At 27.6% G+C, this 26,064-nt stretch overlaps 1 protein-coding gene across 1 annotated transcript; it reads right to left on the minus strand.

Moving 5' to 3' along the window:
• Window positions 1–9,268: 9,268 nt before the first annotated feature.
• On the minus strand, window positions 9,269–17,664 carry LOC109806540 (transcription factor MYB63). Its single transcript, XM_020368975.3, has 3 exons — window positions 17,398–17,664; window positions 17,075–17,204; window positions 9,269–10,501 (listed from the first exon to the last, which is right to left on the minus strand). Exons 1-3 carry the CDS (start codon window positions 17,528–17,530, stop codon window positions 10,006–10,008), a joined length of 759 nt encoding a protein of 252 aa, XP_020224564.1. The 5' UTR covers window positions 17,531–17,664; the 3' UTR covers window positions 9,269–10,005.
• Window positions 17,665–26,064: the final 8,400 nt, after the last annotated feature.

The following is a 26,064-nucleotide window of genomic DNA, read 5'->3' on the forward strand; positions in this document are numbered from 1 at the left end:
ATAAGCAAGAATGATAAAGAACTTGCCTCAAGAAGGAATTTTTTGATAAAAGTTCATAAGGAGAATTTTCTCCAAGTGAGAGAACTAAGAATTTTAGAGAGAACAAATCTAAATTTTAGTTTGACATACATAAAATTGGTGTGTTACAATGATGAGGAAGATATATATAGAGTCCGGTAACTTGCGATGCAAGCTAAGCAATGTAACCTAATTTAGGTTATCTTAAACTCAAGACTACTAACCCTATATATAATTTGAAATTAAAATTTTCCTTCTAAAAGTGTCACTATCTTAGATTTAGAAGATACAATAAAAGTTTGTCACATGGCAACAAGGAAAGTGTGACTTATGTCAACATTCCAGATTTAGAAGAGCCAATGGTAGCTTATCACATAACAATATGTCAAAAGTGTGACTAGATAAAGTCATGCGATATGTTGACTTCTTGAATGGTTTATGAGACCTATGTTGGACATCCACCCTACACAAGTGGTCAGTCATCCACTTGGACTATGTATCCAAGGAGGTGCTCATGGGTTATTCAAGTCCAATAAGTTCATATCTCATTTTTCTAGTCATACCCCCTAAAAATTATTCACACCCTAAAAATAAAAATTACAAGGAAATAAAAATCCTAAACTATTTGACCCAAAAATATAAAATTAAGAAAATATTTACAAGAAAAACTATTTACAAAGAAGAGAAAATAAGTTACTAAAAGTGACTTAAAATTCAATAAGGGTTTGGACCTTCTTTTTTTAATCTTAACCTGCTCCTCTTAACTCCTTTAAGACTTGACTTTTTGACGTGATGTCATTAGGAGATGAGATGATTTTTTTATAATTTTTTTATTTAGTTTAATTTTTAGGAGGGGAGAAATGGAGGAAACAAAACTTCTCCAAATTTAATTTTAGTTCACTTCTAAATTTTGGAAAATTTGTAAGGGATGGAAGAAATCTTAAAATATTTTCAATATTAAATGTTCAAAATATACTTACTTATACTTTTAGAGTTAAAATTATAAAGATATAAAAATAAATTAGTTTTTAAAATCTGTAACTCATGTTTTCAACCAATCAGTTTGCAATCCTTGTCATCATCTCCATTAAAATCTATTATTTCTCTTCTTTTAAACCTAACAGACCATAAGTAAGTCAATTATTTGGTATATAATATATAAAAAAGAGTAAAAAATTATTTGAATATTATATTAGACCACGAATCAAAGAAAATTAAAAATTCAATTGACAACATTATTGATTCAAAATTTCAAAAAAAAAAAAAAACAGAATAAAATAATAACATTAATATGTATTAATGGATCAAAATAATAATAAGTAATTTAATTTAAAAATTTATTTAATGATTTATAGATTTATTTGATTTTTTTTATTTCTAAAAACTAATATGACAATATTTCCCATCTTTATGGATGAAAGTAATTATTTATCCTATAAAATTAATAAATCCTAAAAGACTCTTCAATAAATTAAATTTAATTTTGTGCTTTCAAAGATATTTTCACCGTAGTATATATTTATGAATTTGATATTTCCATTCGAATTTTTGTAGCACTAAGAATAGCATTTGCAAATGAATATTATATATATATATATATATATATATATATATATATATATATATATATATATATATATATATATATATATATTAAGTACTTGATCAAACATATTAGTAATTATATGTATAACCACATCAATAAGCAATTTTTTTGTGGCCAACATTATGTTGATTTCATTAATAGCAAATAGCAACTCAATGCAAAACCATAACTAATAAAAACTGAAAGTCAAATTCCGTGACACGCTAAAGATTTAAGTTCACTCTTAATTTGTTAATCATTATGTTATTCATCTAGTTAGATATTGAAGCTTCTCTTGTCTCTGATATTTATTTTTAATTATAAATATATTATTTACACGACTTTTTCAACATGTTTGTGACAATAATTTAGAATTATACCTTTCATTTCTTAATTTTTTTGAATGCTTTACAGAATTAAAAAAAAAAATAGTGTAAATACGTTATATCACTAAAACAAAAATCCTTAACTTTAATATAAAAAATTTCAATGTCACAGTGTCAAGTTACACTTTTTTCAACATGATTGTGACAATGATTTAGAATTATAACTTTCACATTATTTCTTAATTTTTTTTCGAATGCTTTATGAAATAAGAAATAGTGTAAATACGTTATACCACTAAAACAAAAATCTTTAACTTTAAGATAAAAAATTTCAATGTCTTAATGTCGAGTTAAAGTTGTGACAACCTATATAGTGTGTATAATATTCCTTGACCTGTGTGTCACAAATTCAAAAAAAAAATGTTTCTTCTACTTTTATTTGACTTGTAAAAAGACTCACATAACCTAATGCGTACAATCAATAACTACATAAAACTTTGTTGGCTCTTTACATTTTTTGAACTATTGCATTTTAACTTTATTACTTAACATATTAATCAAATCATTTTGGATCTAATGACCAAGTATAATAATGAATTTATTTATGTTTGATGCAATCAAAATATTTTTACATGCAAATATCTCTTTTAACAACCAAATTTAATAATATTATAATAAATTATAAAGTGTATTCAAATTAACATTAATAAACACACGTAAACTTTTAATAGGTTAAAATAGTTTTTAATCTTTATAGTTTTAGTTATTTTACCTTTTTGTTATTATAATTTAAAATAAATATTTCTAGTTTTTATATTTAATTTTTTCAATATTTTTTAGTCCATGTAATTTAAAACAGATCCTCTTAATCTCTATCGTAATATTTTTTTTAATATTGTCTGTTTTGTGTTGATGTGATAAAGATCTTTAATTGTGTAAAGGTAAAAAAAAATAGGTGTCTTAACAATAGACATCACAAATAAGAATACAAAAGAGACAAGAAGCATTGAGAAACATAATTTAGAATAATTTCAGCAAAATAAATTTGACATCAAACACAAAAATTTAACTTAACAACTTTGTCACTTAACATGAAAGAGATAACATTGCAAAAAAATAACGATAATAACTAAAAGATTAAAAATTACAATTATAAAGATTAAAATTAAAAATCTATCTTAAATTATATGAACTAAAAAGGATAAGTATAGAGATTAAAAATATCTATTTTAAATTATAAAAAATAAAATAAATGAAACTATAAAAATTAAAAATATATTTTAAGTCTTTTAATATTATCTTCTATCGAGCCATTATTTTTTCTAGGAAGTTAAAAATTCAACATTTATAAGTTTTTATTTTAATATTTATGTGTACAAAGTAAAATTTTGCATGCACCCCATAAATAGGGTCTTATTCAGGGATCAAAATCTTCTGTCTCCAATCCCTGTCTCTAATTCCTGTCCCCCCAATCATAAAGTGTCACGTCATTATATTTATTTATTTATTTTTATAGCCTTCTTCCTCCTCCACCACTGCTGCCGCACCTGTCTCCACCACTGCCGCCGTGCTCCTTCTGCCGCCGCCCACGACAAGGCTTCCGGATCGGACAGCCTTCGCCTCTTCCCGCCCTCCGACGCCGCCGAAACGAAACCCTCCGCGACTCTGCCTCCACCGCTGCCGCCGTGTGGGGGGTTTCGTTTTGGCGGCGTCGGAGGGCGGGAAGAGGTGGAGGCTGTCCGATCCGGAAGCCTTGTCGTGGGCGGCGGCGGAGGGAGCACGGCGGCAGCGGTGGAGGAGGAAGAAGGCTACATTTGTGACGCGGGAGTGGTGGCAGCGGGTTGAGTTCCGGCGTCGTTGAGTTTGTGATACGGTGGCCGGAAATCGTTATCGTCGTGGCTGGAAATTAAGTCCGTTGTGGGGTTGACAGAGTTGGCCACTGGGCGGCGGCGACAGAGGAAGCGCAGCGGCAGCAGAGGGAGCGCAGCGGCAGTGGCGGTGGAGGAGGAAGAAGGCTACATAACAAATTGGTTACATTTTTTTTTAAAAAATAAAAATAAATATAATGATGTGGCACTTTATGATTGGAGGGACAGGGTTAGGGGACAGGAATTGGGGACAGAAGATTTTGATCCCTTATTCAGTCTCTCTCCTCGAATATGTTCGAGGCATCACAAATTGAGAGAGTGGAAAGAATAAGAGTTTCAATTTTTGAAATATATTGTAATTTATAATATAAACTAGTTATAATTTGTTACTTATTTTTTTATCTCTTCATGCTCTAAAATATGTTTTTCAATAAAAAAAATATTGCTCATAAGACACTAAGAGGAAAATCATATATTTATTAAAACTGTTTTATTAAAGAAACAAAATTAAAAATTAACAAAAGGAACAAGACTTCCGATAGTACCATACCATGCAATTACGCAGCTTGACTTCTTTAGTTACACTTGCAAAAGGAAAACAAAGTCTAGCCACCTCTTTACATGCTTCGTACCTTTTCTGAGAAAAAGATCGAATAAATAAAATGAAAAAGAAGAAAATATGTACAAGATGTGAAAGTGTGAAAAACATAAATACCCCACATTTGCCCCAAGTCAGAATTAGTTAAAAGACAGGCTTTTTATGTTATGTGGTGGGAGTGGATTTAGGAACTCAGCGGTGTGGGACAAGAAAAAAAGAGAGAAGTTGTGGCAGTGCGCTTTCCACTGTCAAGAGACTCAAGACTCAAGAGTGATAGAGAGTTTCCTCATTCATTTCAAGAGAGAGAGTTGCATTTTCATCAATGTTATAAATAATCTTTCCATTTAATTACATTTTTGGTACTTGATTATTATAATTATGTGATTCTAGTCATTCATGTTTCAATTGCCGTGAGTTTAATCCTTAAATTATAGATTTTAGACTTCAGGTATTACAGCATATCTTATTAGGAATATGCAAGTATTTCTATGGGTGGTGGATAGATTTTTTCCCTCAACTTTGGCAATAAAAACATCTATTAAAGAGATACTGACACTTAAGTGGAAAACTGAAAAAGTGGTCAAAAATAAAGTTTGAATGAATTAGAGGAAGTAATCGTGCTCAAAAAAGTATTGGTCCAATTGCTTTTTTATCCAAGTAGTGTTGATCTTTGAAAAAAATAAAGAAAGGTATGATCACTAAAGTCAAATTACACAGCAAACCATGAAAATTAAACGAATAAACTTAAAACTTAGGAGGTGAAAATTTTAATTATTTTTTAATAAATTTTATTTTAGAAAACTATTTTTTCATTGTTCACTTCTTGCTTTCGCTACTTTATTCATTTCTAAATACGTACTTTTCATTGATTTTTTTATATTATTTAATTTCCTTTTTAAATTTTTTTCTTCAGCAATCAAAACACTCACCACTCATCTCTATTATTCTTTAAATTGTTGGGTTTTCTTTTTTTTTTTTGAAATCTTAACTTCATCAGTTTTTAAATCTTAATTTTTCATAGTTATGAATTTTTTTAATACGTTATTTCAAAAAATATGACCATTGATTTTACGATAAATAATCAATTAAATACAATCTGTTTATTATTATTATTATTATTATTATTATTATTGTCAGAAATTAGGTTGATTTTAAAATATACTTCCGAATTTAAAAAATATTTGAGGGGAGAAATTAAAAAAAAAAAAACAGAGTATGTTATTAATCAACGGATGTATTTAACAAAAGTATATACACCCAACAACGTAGGATAGCCCATGTTCATGTCCATATTCATATTCATATTCATGTCCATACTAAAAAATACGGTTTGGGCTATTGACCCAACTTATTATAAAAAATAAATAAATAAATAAATAAAAGTTCCCTGATTATCGTAGCTGAGGCCTAACTCATAAGATTTAGTGATTTACGTAGTGGGGAAAAAATAACCGGGCTTATCGTTTTCTTTTTCTCTAAATGTGAATATTATAATTATGTAGAATATTAATAAATATATTTAGAATAATAGTTAATTTTTTTAAATAAAAGTATTATCAATATTTTTATCATAATTTTTTTTAAAAATTATAAAAATTTTAATCAAAATTCCTATTTAAAATACTGATCTGTAAGTTTTTTAACTACAATGGTTTTGTTAATCAAAAGTTAAAAGGTTTAAATAGAAACACCCCACTTTCATACTTTTTATGGAGGGTAATTAGTAATTTTTATAAGATTTATTGAGGGTAATTTAGTAGTCCAGAACGGGTCGTTCTCAAATTGGAACGGGTCATTCCAAATTACTAAAAAGACCTATTTTTTGTTTTCCAAAACGGGTCATTCCCAAACTGGAACGAGTCGTTCCAAACCATCAAAATGGCCTATAACCCTAGTTGGGAACGGGTCGTTCCAAAGTTAGGAACGGGCCGTTCCAAAGTTGGGAACGGTCTGTTCCAAATATGGACTTGTATATTAAAACGCAAACTCAGAATGTTCTGGTTTTTAGAACGAACCATTCCAGATGTCAAGTTTACACATGCTGAAAGGATCCAGAACGGGCCATGAATTTGAAACGGACCGTTCTGGCCACTCCTAAAATTTATAAATAGAGCACTTTGGCACTGTTTCTGGACACATTCTATAGAGACCAAGGAGAACCAAGAGAATGAGTGAGAAACCTCGCTAAGGGTGTGAGAATAATTGTTGGGTAGTAGGATTGACCCTTAATCCCTTGCCTGATGCATGCTTCTAGGAACAGGCAAAATATGAATGTTTTCTGTTTTGCCATCTAATTGTTCTGTTGGGTTTCTTGTTGGATGTGATGTGTAGATATGAGATTGATTTTGAGAATGAATATGTTTTGATATGAATTAGAGTTTTCTATGGGTTCCTACCGGAAACCCTATGAGAAATAGACAAAATATGAATGTTTTCTGTTTTGCTTTCTCATTGCTCTATTGTACTCTTTGTTGAATGAGATGTATGAATATGTGTAATTTTGAAAACATATAAGTTTTAATATGAATTAGAGTGTTCTGTGGGTTCTTTTGGGAAACCCTATGAAGTAAAATTAGGAATATGATCTATGGATGATTTGAGGCATTAATGTAAAGTTGATGATGACTTCATGTTTTGGATAAGTTCTTGGTATGATTTATGTACTATTTTGATGTATATGATTACAAGAAGTTTCTTGTATGAGACTATGTGAATATGATGTGAGAATGTGAAAGGTGAACATATGATCTGTGATATGACATTGTGAAATAATGTTACATGAGATATGATGAGATATGAAATGTGAAATGTTGAGTCAATGAAATCATGAATGTGTGACATGCATCATTTGCATTTATGAGCTAACTATGTGTACCTTGGGTCACCACGTGATGTAACAAGCTAATTAGGTGTACCTTTGGTCACGAAGTGATGTAACCAACTAATCAAGTGTACCTTTTGGTCACAAGTGATGTAACCAGCTAATCAGGTGTACCTTTTGGTCACCAAGTGATGTAACAAGCTAATCAAGTGTACCTTGTGTCACCAAGTGATGTAACAAGTGTACTTTTTGTCACCAAGTGATGTAACAAGTTAACATGGTGTACCTTGGGTCACCAGTAATGAAATGATGAGAAATATGATTATGAGACACGTAACTGGCACCACATGCATTTATGAGTCAAGTCCATGAGATCATTGCATGATGAATGACTGTGCATGTGTTACTATTGTATGTATAATTTGAATTTGTACCTAAATAATGTGTAGCTATGGCTGTGCTTGTATGATTTGTGTGTGTGTTGTCTAACTGTTATTTCTACATTTAGAATCGAGTGAGATGTTTCTCACTCCCTTGTTGTCCTTTGTATGTGTTTAAAATTGTGTTGCAGGTGATCATCAGCATGAGAATGTTAGTGATGAGGCTTAGGCTTCAGTTGGGCAAGCTCTGATAGGATATGTGACGTCGGGGCATAGCTAGGTATAATTAGGACTTCATTATTGTATTATGTTTAGGAAGAACTCATGTTTCATAATTTTTCCGCATTTGATCAGGTTTTAAGTTGATGAATATGAATTCTCTACTCTCATGTTATTGGAATTGTTGTTTTAATTCTAAAGATTTTTTTTAACCCAATATGATATTTCTCTTAATTATTATATATTCATGCTGAGGTAGAGGGTGTCACAGAAAGTATAATATTTAATATTGATTACACATCTTAACGCTAATTCTTATAAATTTTTTTACTAATTTATTATCTATTATCTTGAGAATAACCTGTATTATGATTGCCATTTGACAAGAATTTACATGTTAATTAATTGTAACTATTTTTTTTTTTAATTTTAAGGACCAGAATTGTTCATATTTTCTTTTATCTCTTCCTTTATTTTAATCAAATTATACGTTATAATTTTGTGGTTTTCTCTAACTCGAACATGATTGGGTACAATGAAAGATGTTTATAGTTTATAAAAAAAATATACATTACATTTGTTATTTTTTTCTTTCTATCATTTTTTCCTTTCTCAAAATATATACACTTCAAAAAAATATAAAGAAAATAACTTTCTAAAATTTATCTAATATTACATTTTGCTTTAACAATCAATCGTTAATAACTATATTTATCTCTTTGCATAAAATAATAAAACAATATTTTAAATGATTAACAAACACTCATGAGTTTAATAAGGCAATTACTTTATATTGAAATAATATTATTTACATAAAAATATAAATATTAACTTTATTTTCAGTAAAAACAAAAATTAGAGATTTTTTTTCTTTCTATTTTCTCTAGCATTACTTTTTTAAAAATTATTAAATTATATAAAAAATTCATATAAAAAATCCACATTAATGTTTTAAAGAAATATATCATTGAATTTCTTATAAATTTTTATAACAATATAATATTTGTAGATTTATTATTTTGCATCGTCTCATTATTATGAAAAATATAATTTATTAATTAGATATTTTTAATTTAAAATGTATGTTTTATTATATTAGGTATTTTAATTATTTTATTTAATATTATTCATATGATTAATGAAATTGAGTTATTAATTAAAAGTTACAATAATTATCAATATTTTCATAACATGTTTTTATAATTTATTTTAGGTTAAATTATACTTTCAGTTATTATTTTTTTAAGATTTATTTTTGTCATTTATCTATTAAATTATTCATTTAATCTTTTATCTTTTATATTTAGATTAATTTGATTCTTTTAAAATAATTATAATTTTTAATTTTATGATATAATTCTGAAATCATTTTCGTCTAATTTAGGATGTGAAACTTATAATAATAGATTTAACTATATTTTTTTAAGGGAATAGATTTAACTATATAAATACTATGAAATTCAATAAATGTTCCAAATTCATAAAAGTTATAAATATAATAAAAATCAAGTGAAAAATATATCTCATAGGCAATTAGAAAATAATGTAAACTTATAATTGTTGAATTTTTAATTATCTTTTGATCTTATTTTTATGCGATTTTCACCATATTTATGATATTTTTTATTTAAAATTTAGTTGTATTTAATAATTCATAAAAGTGAGTTTAATGAAATGAATTTCAAGTTTTGAATGAGTAAAAAAATAATCCAAAATCATGTATTAAAATTCAAAACAATCATTATTCCAAAAGGATCAAATTGATCTAAATTTAAGAAATAAATAACTAGAATGAACATTTTAAAGGATAAAATTTAAAATAAATCTAACAAATAAGATAAATGACAAAAATATAATTTTACCTTTATTTTACTTTTTAACTAAAAAGGAATCAAATGCAAAAAGTAAAATACATTCAGTTTTTTAATACTTATTATATAAAACATTAAGAAAAACATAAGATGAAGAGATAGTTTACAAAATCAAATAAAACAACCAGGATTGGCCTGATGAAAAGTTTAAGTAACATGCATAAAGAAGTGGCCTTCTTGTTGTGGTTGTTATTTCTACTTATTAAAATATATACAGTTTATTCATTTGTTTGGTGAAACCGATTAACATGAGCGTACGAGGCGACAATCACTTTGTTTTTGTCTGTCTGAAACAGAAGCTTTGAGTTGTGCATGTTCTTCATTTGTACAATGTCTCTTCATCATCCACATTATTCATCACTTTTTGTTCAATGTCACAAAACTCATTATCGTGACACCAAAGTTGTACATCATGCACAGGGCTAAAGCAATGGGGTTCACCCACAAAAATATCACAAGGATCACAAGAAGTGTCAAACACATATGTTTCCAACCAGAAGTTTTCGCTCATGGAGTCTTGGTATGCATCCACAAAATCAAAATTTTGTGTGGTTGTGGAGAATTCATTCGAGGATGACGTCATGCATGAATCGGTTAATCGAGAAATTGGTGGAAAGTTTTGGAAAGGAACTTGTACATTATTAATATTGTTTTGATCTGGTTTTACGACCGGAGTTTCATCCTTTGACTCGGATACTTGAATTTTGCTACATATGTTCGAGCTCTGTTGGTATCGTTTCTTGAGATTGGTGTGCCAATAGTTTTTTATTTCGTTGTCTGTTCTTCCCGGCAGTTGAGCAGCAATTGTAGACCATCTGCATATATAACAAGAAGGAAAGCTTTAAATCACGTTATAAATAATATAGCTGGAGACAAATTTATGAGTAAAAATGCACACACAAAGTTTTTCTCTTCAATTTCTTCCCAATGAGTGGAAACATCTAATTAAAAATATGTGAAAATCATACACAGTATTTTTCTCTTCCTGATTTTTTCTAAACCAAATAAGAACTCAATTTTTTTTAATATTATTAATTTTGTAATATTTTTTATTAAAAGTTTAAATTAAGAAAAGGTATGATCTCCATAAAATATTAGAGTCGACTATTAATGTCTTTAAAATAATCAAATCGAGAACGAGTATTAAACCGAGAGTTGAGATGGGGACGAGGACAAAGTAGGTAAGTATATACTCGTCTTCATCCTTGCCCCAATTTAATATTTTAGATTTTATCCGTACCCGTATTCGGTCAACCAGGATATTTCCTGTTAAAGTTGGGACGGATTCGAATATTACTCATAGATACATGTTTATTTATCATCGCTACAGGGGACTACTGCCCATATCCACCCATTTCGTTGACATCCCTAATCCCTATAATTTGATAAATGAGTGATTTTAATTTCTAGGATTTCAAGTAATTGCTTAAATTAGGTTTTATTTTTTGGAAACTTAAATTAATTGTTTAAATTGGGTCATTATACTTTCTACCAGAAAAAGAAAGTTGGTTCAACATTTTTATTTTTGGCCTAACATCTAAGATGGTATCAATAACATAATGTGATGTGACAACAACAAAATATCATAAGTGCATTAATTAAATATAAAAATTTAGCTAAATTATTAATATTTAGTATAGTTATTAACAATTTTTAACTTAAATATTAGTATTTTAAAAGTTTAATTACATTTTTATCCCTCAAGTATTGCAATTGTGAGCAATTTTGATCCTCAAAGTTTTAATTGGGTAATTTTCGTCCTTAAAAGATTGTAATTGTGCAATTTTAGTTTTTCAATTTTTAATTGAACAATTTTAGTCCCTCAAATATTATAATTGTGCGATTTTAGTTTCTCTCATTAAAAATTTAATAATTTTAATATATATATATATATATATATATATATATATACAATATTTTAAAATTATACAATTATTTGTCTATTCAAGTTAACGCATAATATAATTTTCTTCAATGTATCAAATTATATATATTTATTTTTAATAAATAAATAAAATTTATATATTATTATTTTATAATATTACTAATAAATTAATATCAATAATATTATTAGTATATTTATAGATAAACTAATAATTTGATAAATATAATTTATTATATACTAATATAATTTTACAAAAATATAAGTATATTAATTAGAAATATACATATCTTTTCTTATATATTTATATTTTTTTAAAAATATATTAATATATACTAAGTCATATTTATCAAATTATTAGTTTATCTATAAATATACTAAAAATATTTATTGATATTAATTTATCAATAATATTAAAATACTAATAATATATAAATTTTATTTATTTAGTAATAATAAATATATATCATTCGATATATTAACAAAAATTATAATATATGTTAACTTAAATAAGAAAATAATTATATAATTTTAAAATATTATATATATATATATATATATATATTCTAAAATTACTAAATTTTTAATGAAAAAGACTAAAATCGTACAATTATAATAATTAAGGGACTAAAATTGTTCTATTAAGAATTAAGGGACTAAAATCACACAATTACAATCTTTTAAGAACTAAAATTATTCAACTAAAATCTTGAAGATCAAAATTGCACAGTTACAATACTTGAGGGATTAAAAACACAATTAAGTCTATTTTAAAACATACTGATATATGAATAATTTTATTTTTTATATTTTAATTTTTACAAAATTTGACATATATATTCAAGGTAATATAAAGTTATAGTTCAATAGTTAAATTGACAAAATTCACATTTTATATAAAGTTATTGAACGGTGTAGTAATTGTGAAAGTTACGTCAGTATAATTTGATTTCTCTCCTTTAAAAGAAACATATATTAACAAAAAAATTAGAAAAATATTTTTATATCAGTATATGTTAAATTGTTAATTATATAGAGCATATCTAGGGAGAAGAGAGTCTTATTATGAGAGATGAACGAATTAGGTAAATTGTAATATCTTAAATTTACTAAAATTATTAAAAAAAATATTTTTTAATTAATTAAATAAATTTTATAATTGCATTAAAGTCTTATTAAATAATTATGAGTATTTTTGTTAATTAAAGATAGATTTGTAAAACTATTTGTTATATTAATCGTTAGAGATTGTTTTTACATATTTTGATTATATATGGTTTTGATTGATCGAGAGGTTTTGTAGATAAAAATGTTTTAAGATAAGAAAAATAAAGATTTCAAAATTATATTATTTGAATAGATATTATCTTATGTATTTGAAGGAAAATAAAGATTTCAAAATTATTTATTTGAAAAGATATTATCTTATTATTTATATATAATTTTGAATTAATTAAGTGGGATTATTTTGATAACAAGATTTAATGATAAAAAATTCTAGTTAATTATAATAGATAATTATTTGAATTTCAAGATGGGAGTAACAAACGATAAATTAATGAGTTTTTGTCGTTAGGTTATACATGGGTTAAGGTTTTGTATTTCTTATTTATAGATTAGTTGTCTAGGGTTGCCTCTCATAGTTAACATGCATTTTTATGCTCTAAAGAGGTGAGAGCGAGTTGTCATTAAGATAGAATAACAACAAAACACAAGAGTTAAAAGAATATAGAAAATTGATTGTTCAATTCGCACATCTACAGGCAGTGATCTTAGAATTGTTGTCAAAGTTTCATTCGTTGTTCGATCAAATTGATTTTTGGACAATTAGTTTTTAGAAAATTATTCTACATTTTCAACGGTTGGATTGTCAAAAGGATTTTTAGAGTTAGAGAAAAATATTTTGCAATAAAAGTTATTCTTTTGAGGATTTTCATCTTCTTACTTCTCATTGAGGAATGAGAACCAAAGATGATCTTGGAGATTCACATATGAAGCTTGACATCCATCAAGGTAAGGGAGAGGGTGCGAACCTCACTCCGAGGTATGGGTTATTTATTGGGTAGTAAGATTGGTCTCAATCCCGTTGTTGTGTATATTTGTATGCTTGAGGGGTTAAACCCAATTCTTGTTTTTGATTGTAATGGATACGTGTACATGTAGATAATGCCTCTTTGATTTCTAAACATGTTATTATATTGAAATTGTTCTCTTAATTTATGAATTTAATTGCCTCTATTTGTGAATCTATGAGTGCAAGTGAGTTCTCAAGGGAACCCTAAGGATATATCTAAATCCTTGAGTAAGAGGTAAATTGAATGTTTAATTGTATGTCTAAAAATGAGAATAAATTAGATTATAGATACCCTTTAATTACATGATTTTGTAATAGTAATAGAACCCAAACTTGTAGTGAGTAAAATGTGAATTATGCAAAAATATGACTTTACTAATACCGCGTCAAGCACCATATTGGGCTTGCTGAATGCGAAAACATGAAATGCTCACAGGATTGATGATGTTAGGCATGAGTTCACTCATGTCAAGCATGGGAGCTCCAGGGAAATCCCTGTGGTGATCTCGCCAAGCACAGGAAGAATCATGTCAAACGTAATCCTTTTAGAGGCTCGCGGCCTCCTTTGCACCGAGTATAGGGCACCCCACATTAGGCACTGTCCTATACTTGCGACTTGTATACCTAAAACTGTGTTTTTAATTAATTTAGTAATGTTGAATGAATTACATGATTTATTGAATGTGAGAGTGAGTTATCTATGAAATGTGAGGTGAATGAATAGTATGTGATGTGCCTAAGAATGAGAATTGAGAATGTATGAGCGACATTAAATGCTTAATTTGTTTTGAAATTCATGAGTTATGAGACATGTGATGTGTGTAAATAGAATAAGTGAGCAAGCCTAAGTATGACTTAGCAGTGAAGTGAAATATGAAATATGTATAACATGACTAAGATTTGTTGGTTGTGCATTAGAGTTTATGTGTGACATCATCATTTGCATAAAAGTGTTTTTTGTGTGATGGGTACGATGTAAAATACACTGCCAGGGAAGGTCCCCCTCGTGTAAAAGCTTGGGGATTCCATGACCTTGGGGATAACTAGGTTTGGGAGTCTCAATCATGCCACATTGTGTGTATGGGGTAAAACTTAGCCAACATAGTTATATTGACGTGCCACTGGTGTATTTTCTTTTACTGAGAGTTTTGTAATGACTTGACCCGACATGTACTCCTAGACTACTTAGCTTTCGGGCTGTGATAAAGTTTTTTACTAGCGCAACATGCATGTAGTTAGGAGAGTCTTGTTCTTGCATAAACATAACATATTTTGTGCAATTAATTGTTATGTGATAAAGTGTTGAGTGTTAGAATGTGAATAAATGCTTATTAATTTATTGATATTAATTATTAACATATGAATTATACGATTATGTTATGTACTTTAGTATGTGTGTGGCTACTCGACCTTTTCCTACACCATTATTCGAAGTGAGATATGTTCTCACTCCCCTGTTTCTTTGTGTTATTTGGATTTATCTATGCAAGTAACCTTGATTTAGAGGAATTTAGTTATTGATGGAACTACTATACTAGAATATGGCATCGGGGTTATTAGTATAAGAATTATTTTTCTTTCTTATTTGAATTAGGACTTTTGGATTTAGTTTGTTTAAAAATGTTTCCACAAAGTGTTTTGAACTCATAGTAATAGTTTACTTGGCTTTAGTTTTTTATGTTGAATTTGAATGTGGCACATGAATGAAGTATTATTTTTGAAACTATTATTTTATGTTATTATATGTATGCATGTGAGGTAGAAAGTATCACATTTAGTGGTATCAGAGCCCGATTGATTCAAATCGGACTTGTGTGTTATGTGCCATGATTATATGTGTTTTGTGTGTACTTTTATTTGTGATTGAATTTGTGTTGTAATATGCATGTTTTTCTTGATTCTTTTATTACTTATTTGTTTTGATACTTCTTGCTTATGTAAGAAGTAGTGGTTATGGGTGGTATCACTTAGGGATGGCAAAGTGGGCCATGGCCCGCGGGCCGGCCCGTTGGCCCGCCAAAAATTGGCGGGCCGGGCCAATCATTTCAACCAGCCAACCCCGCCCCGCCAACCCCGCCAACCCGCCGGGCCAAATAGCGGGCCGGCCCGCCACAACTCGCGCGGCCCGCATATTTTTTTTTTATAATTTAATTATTTTTATGTTTATTTTATTTTGATGTAGAAGATGAAGATGAAGATGATTAAGAAAAAAAGTAGAGATAACTTCTTTCAAGAGTGCTTCTAATATTCTTAATAAAAATTTAAAGTTAATTAATTGTATTTAAACTTGTTTTGTGGACTATCCAAAAATTTAGTTTATAAATAATTTGTAAGTTTATAATTTGGTTTTGATTTTGGTGTAAATGGATTAATTTCTATTTGATTTTGTTTTAAGTTTGTAATTTGTTTTTGTTGAACATATATTAAGTACAATATGTATGCATTTTTAATTTCATATGATTATATTTATTTATTTGTAGCAAATTTTTTTTATTTGACCATAAAATATATTTTTTTTCATTTTTTTTTATTTTTTATTTTTGTAAGCGGGTTGGCCCGCCAGCCCGCCCTTAGGTGGGGCGGGCCAGCATCTCCAGCCCGTTTTACATTGGCGGGCCGGGCCGGCCCGCTCCGTTTTTGGCAGGCCAATGACGGGCCGGGCCAAAACGGGCCAGGCTGGCCCGTTTTGCCATCCCTGGTATCACTATTGTTTATAGCTTAAGTGTGAGTAATGGTGGATGACACTCCATGCCAACCAACTAGAAATCGTTGGAAAAAACTTTCTTCATGTGATGTTGAGTCTTTTAGTTGTACTTTGAACTTTGTGCAACTTATTCCTTTGTTTGTCAAAAGTCGATTGCTTGAGTTCTAATTTATCATCTTTGTGTAACTCCAACTAGTAATCTTGTTTATATTCTCATTGCTTGTTCATAATGTCATTTAAAAGTTCTTGTTACAATTCTAGTTGATTTAATATGTTTGTCACTTAGTTAACTAGACATAATCTTTAGTATAGACTAGTCATCTTTTAACCATGTCCTATTGGTCTATTTTGATAAATTATCAATAAATAAAAATAATAATTTACTATAATATAATATTTATATTTAATTATATATAATTTATTATAAATTTTAGTTATATAAAATAAGTACAAATTAAATCACTAGTTATGATATAAAAATAAAGAGTGTATAACAAAAAAATATATGTAAATTATTATATTTCTTAATTTATGTAAAATAATCGTAAACTACTGTTATATAAAAGACAGAAGAAGTATAATATACATATGTTAATTAATGGTAGTACGTGGTTATATGATTATCAGAAGAAAGATTTATTCGAAATAGAATCTACTAATAAGAAAATAATAAGGCATGATTCTAAGATAATCTCCATTTATTTAGTAGCGTTCCCCATTTCATATACCTGTTACCGAGACGTTGGAGCAGCTGGATGATAGTCTCATCTTCTTCTTTAGTGTAGTTTCCTCTTTTGATGTCTGGCTTTAAGTAATTCAGCCACCTTAACCTGCAACTTTTTCCACTCCTCTCCAGACCTGAAAAACCAATCCATTTTACATGCATAATTAACCTTCATAAAGAAAAAATGACAATTTAATTAAAATTAAAAATCCGTAGAAAACTCATGAGTTGGTATTTGGTATGTGTTGATGATGGTAATGGTGCTCATAGTTTCTGGCATGATGATTGATTTGAGCTGGTATGTAATAGAAGAGTTTAATTAGTTACCTGCAAACTTGGGGAGAAGGTTCCAATTCCAGTGGCCATATCTGGTAACATAAGCAATCAATTTCTCGTCTTCCTGTGGTGTCCATGTTCCTTTCCTAAGTCCAGTTTTATCAGAGAAAGTGTTTTTCACCATCTCTTCAACTTGCTTATGTTTTAGTGTCTCTGTCGCTAAGATCGAAAACTGAGTGAGACAGAAAAGTGGGCAAAGAAACCAAGTCTTGATCTTTCTTTTCCTCACGACCAAAAGTTTGCATACTCTCGCCTATTATTTATACACTTTCGGATGGAGAAAAAAAATAAAATAAAAAAAATACACGATTCATTCACAACCACGTATAAATCAGGCCCACGTTGATTCCATATCTCTTTCGTGTACATTTTTGTCTTCTGGATGTGATTGAATAACGAATATTTAAATTTATTTAACAAAAACAAAGTGAATAGTTATGTGTATTTTTCGGTTTATTTTTCTATATTTTTTATTTTAAAAATAATTTTTTAGTTGGATAATTTTAATTATTTTATCTTTTAGTTTTTATATTTTAAAATAATTTTTTAGTTTTTATCTTTATTAATCTATAATTTTGATCTTTCTATTTTAAAATAAAAATATTTAGTCCCCTATTTTTATACATAAAATTTTAGTCTACTATTAATTTTAATTTGATGACTTATGTTTGTTAAATTCTAATGTTGTTAGATAATCTGTTACCACTTACGTAACATGATTTTTAATGATGTGATGAGTAGGGATAAAAATAAAAAATAAAAAAAGAATATGCATCTATTTTAATGAGTCATTATATTTATTTTATTAATAAATCTTATTTAAATGTTATTTTTTAGTTTATTTTACCTACAACTGTCATGTTCCTAAATGACACATTAATTAAATATGAGTAAGCATTAAAATTTAATCATTAATAGATGTCAATTTGAAGAAATGACCAAAATTTCTTATTTTTAAAATTAAAAGGACTGAATATCTCTATTTTAAAATAGATGAACCAAAATTGTGGGTGTATAAAAATAGACCAATCAAAAGTGTAATTTAGCCTAAATCTTTTAATCCCTATACTTCAATCTTTTAATATTTTATTTTTTGTTGTTAATTTCTTTGTAACATTTTTGTGTGTTCTTATTAAATCTATGTGACAGTGATTTATTTGATTTTGTAGATGGTGATATGCTAATTAATAGTTTTGGAGGAAAAAAAATGAAAAGATGGTTTTATGAATAATCAATATTTACTATGACTGAATATGATACGAATGAGTAGTCAAATTGTTTATAATTGCATTGTAAACTACTAAGTTACACATATTGTCCAAAAAAAAAATCAAATAAATCATTATCATATAGACAGAAACAACCTTACAAAAGATAATTACATCAAGGACTATAAAGAATTAAAAAAATATAAATATGAGGTAAAAGAGTCTATTTTATATTATAAAAATAAAAGTAAGTGAAATTATAAAAATTAAAAAGACATTTTAACCTTTAAAAAATAAGTAGTTTTTTTTATATTTTTTTAAGAAGCATAATATCATTTTATATTTATTTTTAAAATTCAACTTATTCTCTATATTGTATTAGGCAAAAAAATGAACATGATTTGTGTGTACTACTATTGGTAGAATTATTTCGTATAATAATTAAGTCTACATTTAATTTCAATAATTTAAACGTTAAATTAAAATATCTTAATTAATAGATAAATAAAATCTATAATTTGTAAAGTTTTAAAATTATGATACTTCGTTATATATACTTAAATTAACTTATGTTTTTATGAATGTATGTTAATTTGAATTAATGTAACAAAGTATTAAATAATATCAAATTTTTGTAAAGATTTGAAAACTTTATTTATTCATTAAGAACTTTTAATTTAACAGTTGAATATCACAAAATCCTAGAAGTGAAGATTACTAGAGATCGTTCTAGAAGAATGTTGTGGATGGATATCACAAAAAAAAAAAAAAAAAAAAACCCTATATTGAGTAGATTCTTGATAGGTTCAATATGCACAATGTAAGACTTGTGTGAGTTCCATTGGCTGGACATTTTAAGTTAACCAAGTATGAATGTCCAAAGAATGACAAAGAAAGAAGAAATGGGCAAAGTGTCTTATTCATTTGTTAAGGTAGCCTTATATATGTAATGATTAATTTGTACAAGGTCAAATATTGTTTATGTTGTAGGAGTTGAGGGTAGATTCCTATCAAACCCAAGAAAAAAAAACATTAGGAAACAATGAAATGAAAACTAAGGTATTTGAGAGAAACTATCAAAAGGTGTTTGTGCTTTGACAATGGAAATCTAGCTTTGTATATCTATGACTCGACTTTGCCCCTGTATGGATCTACATTAGTCACTTTATTATCAGTATAGTTCAACCTGATCCTTATAAAATTTTATATTAGTCGCTTTATATATATATGACTTGACCTAGACTCCATACAACATCAACTAAGGTCTTAAAGGAGACTCAACACTTCACTTCAAAAAGTCAACTTTTCAAGAAGGGTTTTCAACAACTGGACTTGTAGAGCACCACAACATCATATCCTTACAATAAGATATTCAAATTTTTAAAACAAATCACTCCTCTAGTCCTAAGTCAATCAACACAACTCAACTACATGCTTTAAGTATTCTCAACACAACCACCTCAACAATACACAACTTACAACTCTAATGTACTTCAACATTTAACAATTAATAGCTTTCATCAATGTAAGCATCATTATCAATATACTTCATCCTAGATTAATGTATAAAGTGTACTAGAATCATACAAAAACTTAGATCATGTGAGCAATTCAATCTACTAGCACACGTTCAACACTTAGTCAATAAAACAACAAGTTTTTCATTTAACATCTCACCCTTGACATCATTGAGGCAAAGATCCTTAAGCTCGCCCATGCTCGAATGAGACAAAAAGATCTTATGTTAATCACACCTAGCATGATTAATCCCACATCTGGCCTCATTCAAGTAGAGAGCCTCTACTTAACTCACGTTTGATGTCACTACACTAGCATCTGATGTCATCTAATCAAAGAACTTTTATTTGTTGAATCCTACTTAATTATAGTTTTAATAATTACAAATTCTTAGTTTCAAATTCTAAAATAAAAGAGTTATCTTTTGTGTGCTAATAAGTTTGTTCAAATGTTTCAGCAATAGTTAAATATGATCAGAAGGTTACTTAAGCTCATGATTCCTTGAACAGTAAAGGATATTCATAAGACATCTATGTAAAGAAGATTTAGTTATGATGGATTGCCTATTAGCACTAAAGACATGTCTATCCCAAGCAAGAAGATGAGTCTCCTAAGTCTTTGATTAGAAAGATTCAAGTCAAACATTTCTTCTCAGGAAAAATATCTTGAAGACTTGGTTCAGGAAACTAGCACTTTAAGATGACTATTAAAAGGCTTCAATTAAAATAATGTTTCTCAGAAGACTTGTATTGAAGACCTTGTTCAATAGGCATGAAATGAAGACCTACTTAGAAGGCACTTCATTTGTAAAAAGTTGATATAGGACCAGAAAAAGCAAAGTGCAACAATGTTAGCATCTAGCTTAAAAAATAAGCAAGCCACAACGATATATTACTAAGTGGCTATAAAGGGAAGACAAAAGTATCATAGCAAGATAAAATAAAGAAATTAGCTACATAAACACAATTAGCTACATTCCTTACTCTATATTTTGAATTTTTCAAACACTTCCACTTTTGTATAGATGTTTTGTAATAGAAAAGAAATGGGAAACGTTTCTGAGTGGAAACTCCAACATAGGAGAGACATTTGTGGTCTTAGCAATCTACAAAAACACAAAAAAAAACCATTATTGTAAACATTATTCCTACCTAGAACTGAGTGCACAGTGGTGTAAGGAAGTAGAAATAAATCATAACAGGTGTTGTGTAGTCTCATAGTAGGTGGTTGTGGGGCTATTTTCTCAATAGGTTGTTGAATGTGAAAATCTTAGTAGGTGGTTGAGTATTTGCTACTAATAACATGTGGTTGTGTAGTAGTGTTTGAGTTCTTAAATAGTAATTGGTTGTGTTTTTAGTAAAAATCCCATAAGATTATGTGGGGACTAAATATATCCTATAGTTGAAGTGAATCAGTTTAAATTATGTGTTCAACTTCTCTCTCTTTATCTTTTTACTTGTTTATTTAACTTGTTGCATTCACTGTTACACTACTACATGATTTGAATCACAAACAAGTAAACTCATAAACTATTTTAAAAAAATATATTAAGTCCCAACACTTAGAATACTAGTCTTCTAAATAATAGATTTTGCAAAAGGAACAACTTTTTAAATAGATAACAATTCAAACCTCCCTTCTTATAGTCTAACATTCACTTCACTATTTTGATCAAGCCTAGTGCCACTCAATTGGGGTCAACAGCACCAAGTCAAACTCCAAGGGTATTCATACCTAAAGTCATTCAACCCACGTTTGACGTAACCAAGTTAGAAAACTCTCTTCTAACTCACACCTAGTGCCACCAATTTTGCACCCAAGTAAGGCAGAGAGACTCTACCTACATCACGCTTGACATCTTGAAGTTGAGTCTAGCACAACGATGAATTCTACACTTGGCATTCATGTTTTGGCTCATTAATTCCACCTAAAACTCAAAAAAAAATTCAACATGCAAAGCATAATAATACACATAGGCATTCCAAGCGATTAAAATACGACAACAAAATCAACATTTAACCATTACACGATGAAATCCAACAATTTCTCCTCAACACTCTTAAGAACCCAAAAACTCAACTTTCAAACCCCATTTCAAAAATCAACAAAACCATAAATTTCAAAGAAACTCAAGCAATATACAACATTATAAATCATCAAGAAGTTAAGCTCTAGCTTCCCTTACATTTGAATCACATAGAAAAGAAGAGAAGGAAAAAGAAGATCATTCCGACCTAACTCCACATGGAACCATAGCCACTTGATTCTTAGTTACAGAAGCTTTGAATCTCCACTCAGTTATGATCGAGGGAAGGTTACCTACACTCTCTGGAAGGCTAAGAAGAAGGAAGAAGAATCTTGACTCCAAAAGTCCTCTCTTTAAATTCTTTATAACCTTATGAAGAAATGAACTTATAAAGTCTATTTCTAAAGAAAAACCTTATGTATCATTCTTAGACTAATCAACTTGACCCTTACTTAGAGTAACTCCCAAAACCACATAACTCATTAAGGTTCTTAAATCCTTAAAATTCCACAATAACTAATTAATCAAGCACGATAAAATAATTAATAAAAATACCAATTATTAATAAAATGGAGTACTACAAATTTCTATTAAAAAGTATGATGGACCATTTTTAATGACATCTCTCATCTCAATTACTTTTTTTTCATTTGTACTACCCAAAACCTAAGACTTAACTTTAAAAATAAAAAAATAAAAAAAAAATTCAATTCTACTTATATTAGCAACTTCTTGGTTTAAAAATTGAACTTAAATATATCGGTATAAAATGAAGAATGAAAAATGCTATGTTTTCTGAATACAAGTTTCCACTACAATAAAATGGATTTTTAGTGACATTTAATATGATTTTTAGTGGCAATAAAAATTGCTACAAAATCTTTTACCGGCATTTCACACATTAGCCATTGTATACAGTGTCGCTAAAACATTTACCGGCAATTATTCTATATGCCAGTAAAGACCCTTATAATGGTCGGGAAAAGTGTATAACTTTTGTGTCATTTGTTACTAGCATTTAAAATTGCCGCTAAAAGTTTAAGAAAAGATTTATAATACTCTTTAATTATCTTATTTTTAGTCGATGTAGGACTTGTAAGATGAGTACAAATACTCTTTAATTACTTTATTTCTAATTGATGTGAGACTTAGAAGATGAAAGTTATCTTTTAAGTATATATTCTTTAATTTTTTTAATTATCTTATCTCCTAAATACTAACCTAGAATAGTAAGTTATAGGCTTAACTCAACCTTATAAAATATACTTGTAAGGTGAGAGTTATCATTCACTTATATACTCTTTAATTATTTTATTTCTAGTCGATGTGAGACTTAAGTTTTTTCTAACAAATAATTGTCGTTAATAGTAAATTTTGATGTGATGTAAATATATTTTTAGTAGTCATTATATAATAGTCATTAATATTTTTATTAAATAAAATAGAAGTAATTAATTTATTGTTATTAAATAATTATTGATAATACTAAATTTTGTTGTAGTGTCCGAATGATCCTCCGACTAATTACAAACTTTTTTTTTAATTAAAATTTATAATTTATAATAGAAAAATTGTAAACGTCAATCATAATTAATTTGGACGTGTTTTCAATCAAAATTTCCGAGGATGTATCATTGCTCGGAAAATGCTGTATCCTTCGAAATGTCGTCTGAATTATTAAAAAATTATTATTTTATTATAATAAATTCATTAAAAATTAATATTTTTTTAATAATTCAGAATTATGAATTATGGGATAAGGGGAAGCTAGTTACAGATAATTTTTTTGGTAATTTCTAAGTTATAGTTATTTATTTATTTTATTTTTGTCCTTGGAGTATCCAGGGTGACTAATCTCTTCGTTAAGTTGGAGACACCTTAAAAGATAGGATAGCTGATCCCAAAATTTAACGCGACTGCATATATAAGACAGGATTCAAATCCCTGACTTTACTTAAGTGTGGATCAACCCCTACCGCTAAATCACATGCTTGTTATAATTAATTTGCAATTGAGCAAATGTTTATTTCATTTGCATGCCAAATATTCATCATGTTATCTTGTCTTGTCATGTTTTCCATCTGAAATCCAGAATTACGATATAATGGGACTCTAGTTATAGATAACTTTTTTGGGAATATGCTTCTTTTTGGTAATTTCTAAGTTATGGTTAATTTGCAATTGAGCAAATGTTTATTTCATTTGCATGCCAAATATTCATCACGTTGCGTAGGCTGAAGGGACACTCAGAATTGAAGGACATCTGGCATAATCATATTTGACTTTGTTCCATTCTATTTATAATGGTGTGGCTGAAAAATGGAAATGTATCCCTCGTGGCGAGTGACATTTTTTAAAATATAACCCTTTTTTTTAATGATATAAGATAATTTTAAAATTATTTTACAATTGTAAATTTTAATCTAATTTAATTTTACAAAATGATCGGTTTATAAAATAAAAGTTATTTTTTATTTATATATTTTTTAATTATTTTATTTTTAATTGATGTGAGATTTAAATTTTTAAAAAAATATATAGATAAATACATGTATGCGATTATCTATCGAGGTAAAAATAAAAATATGGAAAACATGTTTTCCACTGTTCAGTCGTTTATTATTTATTTGAAAATAGACATCAATGTTATAATTCGGGAAGATGTATTTGGACAACCCCATTCAATAATTTCAATTCATTGTCAAGCGATATCAACTAATCAAGATAACTTTGTTTCATAACTCGATAATCGAGATACAGTGGTGCGGATTGAAGTTTAACTCTTATTTTTTTAGAAGACTTATTTCTTTAAGGTTAAATTATACGATTTAGTGTTTATTTTATTTTTAAAATTTATTTTGATTTTAATTTTTTAAAATCTTCATTTTGATCTTTTATGTTTTAAATTTGAATACATTTAATTATTTTTAAAATAGTAATCGTTTTATTTAGTAACACTACTTTAAATTTTTATTTGACTAATTTAAGATGTAAAACTTGTACATTTTGATTCACCAGTATAAAAACTACAAAATTTAATTGATATTTAAATAAAAAGAGTTATAAAAATAGTGTAAATTGCATGAAAAATATATCACACAAAGAAAACGAAAGTAATATGAAATTATAATTTTTTTAAAAAAATCAGCTTCTCCTTAGACTCATTTTTTGCAATTTTCATGATGTATAAGATTCTTTTTAATTTAAATATAAGTTATTTTCAATAATTTTTATATAAGTAATTCTATTGAGACAAGTTTTAAAATGTAAATTAGTTAAAATTAATTTAAAATTATGTTTTAAAATTAAGAAAAAAATTATTTTTTCAACAGAACTAAATTAACTTCAATTTAAAAAATAAAAAATAAAAATGAACATTTTAAAAGATAAAAAAATACTAAATCTTATAAATAAGATAAAAAAAATTAAAAATATAATTTATATTTTTTTACTTGAAGGATATAATTTAGAAATGGTTTAATTTCTTATTTGCCCTACATGTGTGTTAACATTTCTCGCATTAGTTTGTTTACACATGTTTGGAATGAGATTTTGCGACTCTTGAAAAATGATTTGAAATCTTGCAAAATGGTTATAATCTAAGAGTACTGATTAAGTGCGAACAGCGACAAGATGACAGCCCTAAACTAACAACCAGCCACGCGTTGTTGCATTTAATTCATTTTCAAAATTATAATTTGATTGATAGAAAAGAAAAATACTGTAACTATTTAAAGGTATTTATTAACTGACATTTTAGTCATTATATTTCGGAGGATATATTTTTCATTTCATGTAATTTATAATAAAATAAATATTTTAAAATATATAAATTATATTATAATTAAAATTTATAATAAATAAATATTTTTTATTAAAAAGTGTATTTAAAATTTATGATAAATA

This window comes from Cajanus cajan, chromosome 10, assembly GCF_000230855.2.
Source record: "Cajanus cajan strain Asha chromosome 10, NIPB_CcT2T_4, whole genome shotgun sequence".
Classification (NCBI taxonomy): domain Eukaryota; kingdom Viridiplantae; phylum Streptophyta; class Magnoliopsida; order Fabales; family Fabaceae; genus Cajanus; species Cajanus cajan.

Coding starts and splice junctions, on each gene's coding strand:
- LOC109806540 (XM_020368975.3), bottom strand. CDS start 17,530: ATGGTGAAAAACACTTTCTCTGATAAAACTGGACTTAGGAAAGGAACA. Junction 17,205..17,397: donor CCTTCTCCCCAAGTTTGCAG/GTAACTAATTAA, acceptor TTGGTTTTTCAG/GTCTGGAGAGGAGTGGAAAA. Junction 10,502..17,074: donor CTCCAACGTCTCGGTAACAG/GTATATGAAATG, acceptor TTATATATGCAG/ATGGTCTACAATTGCTGCTC.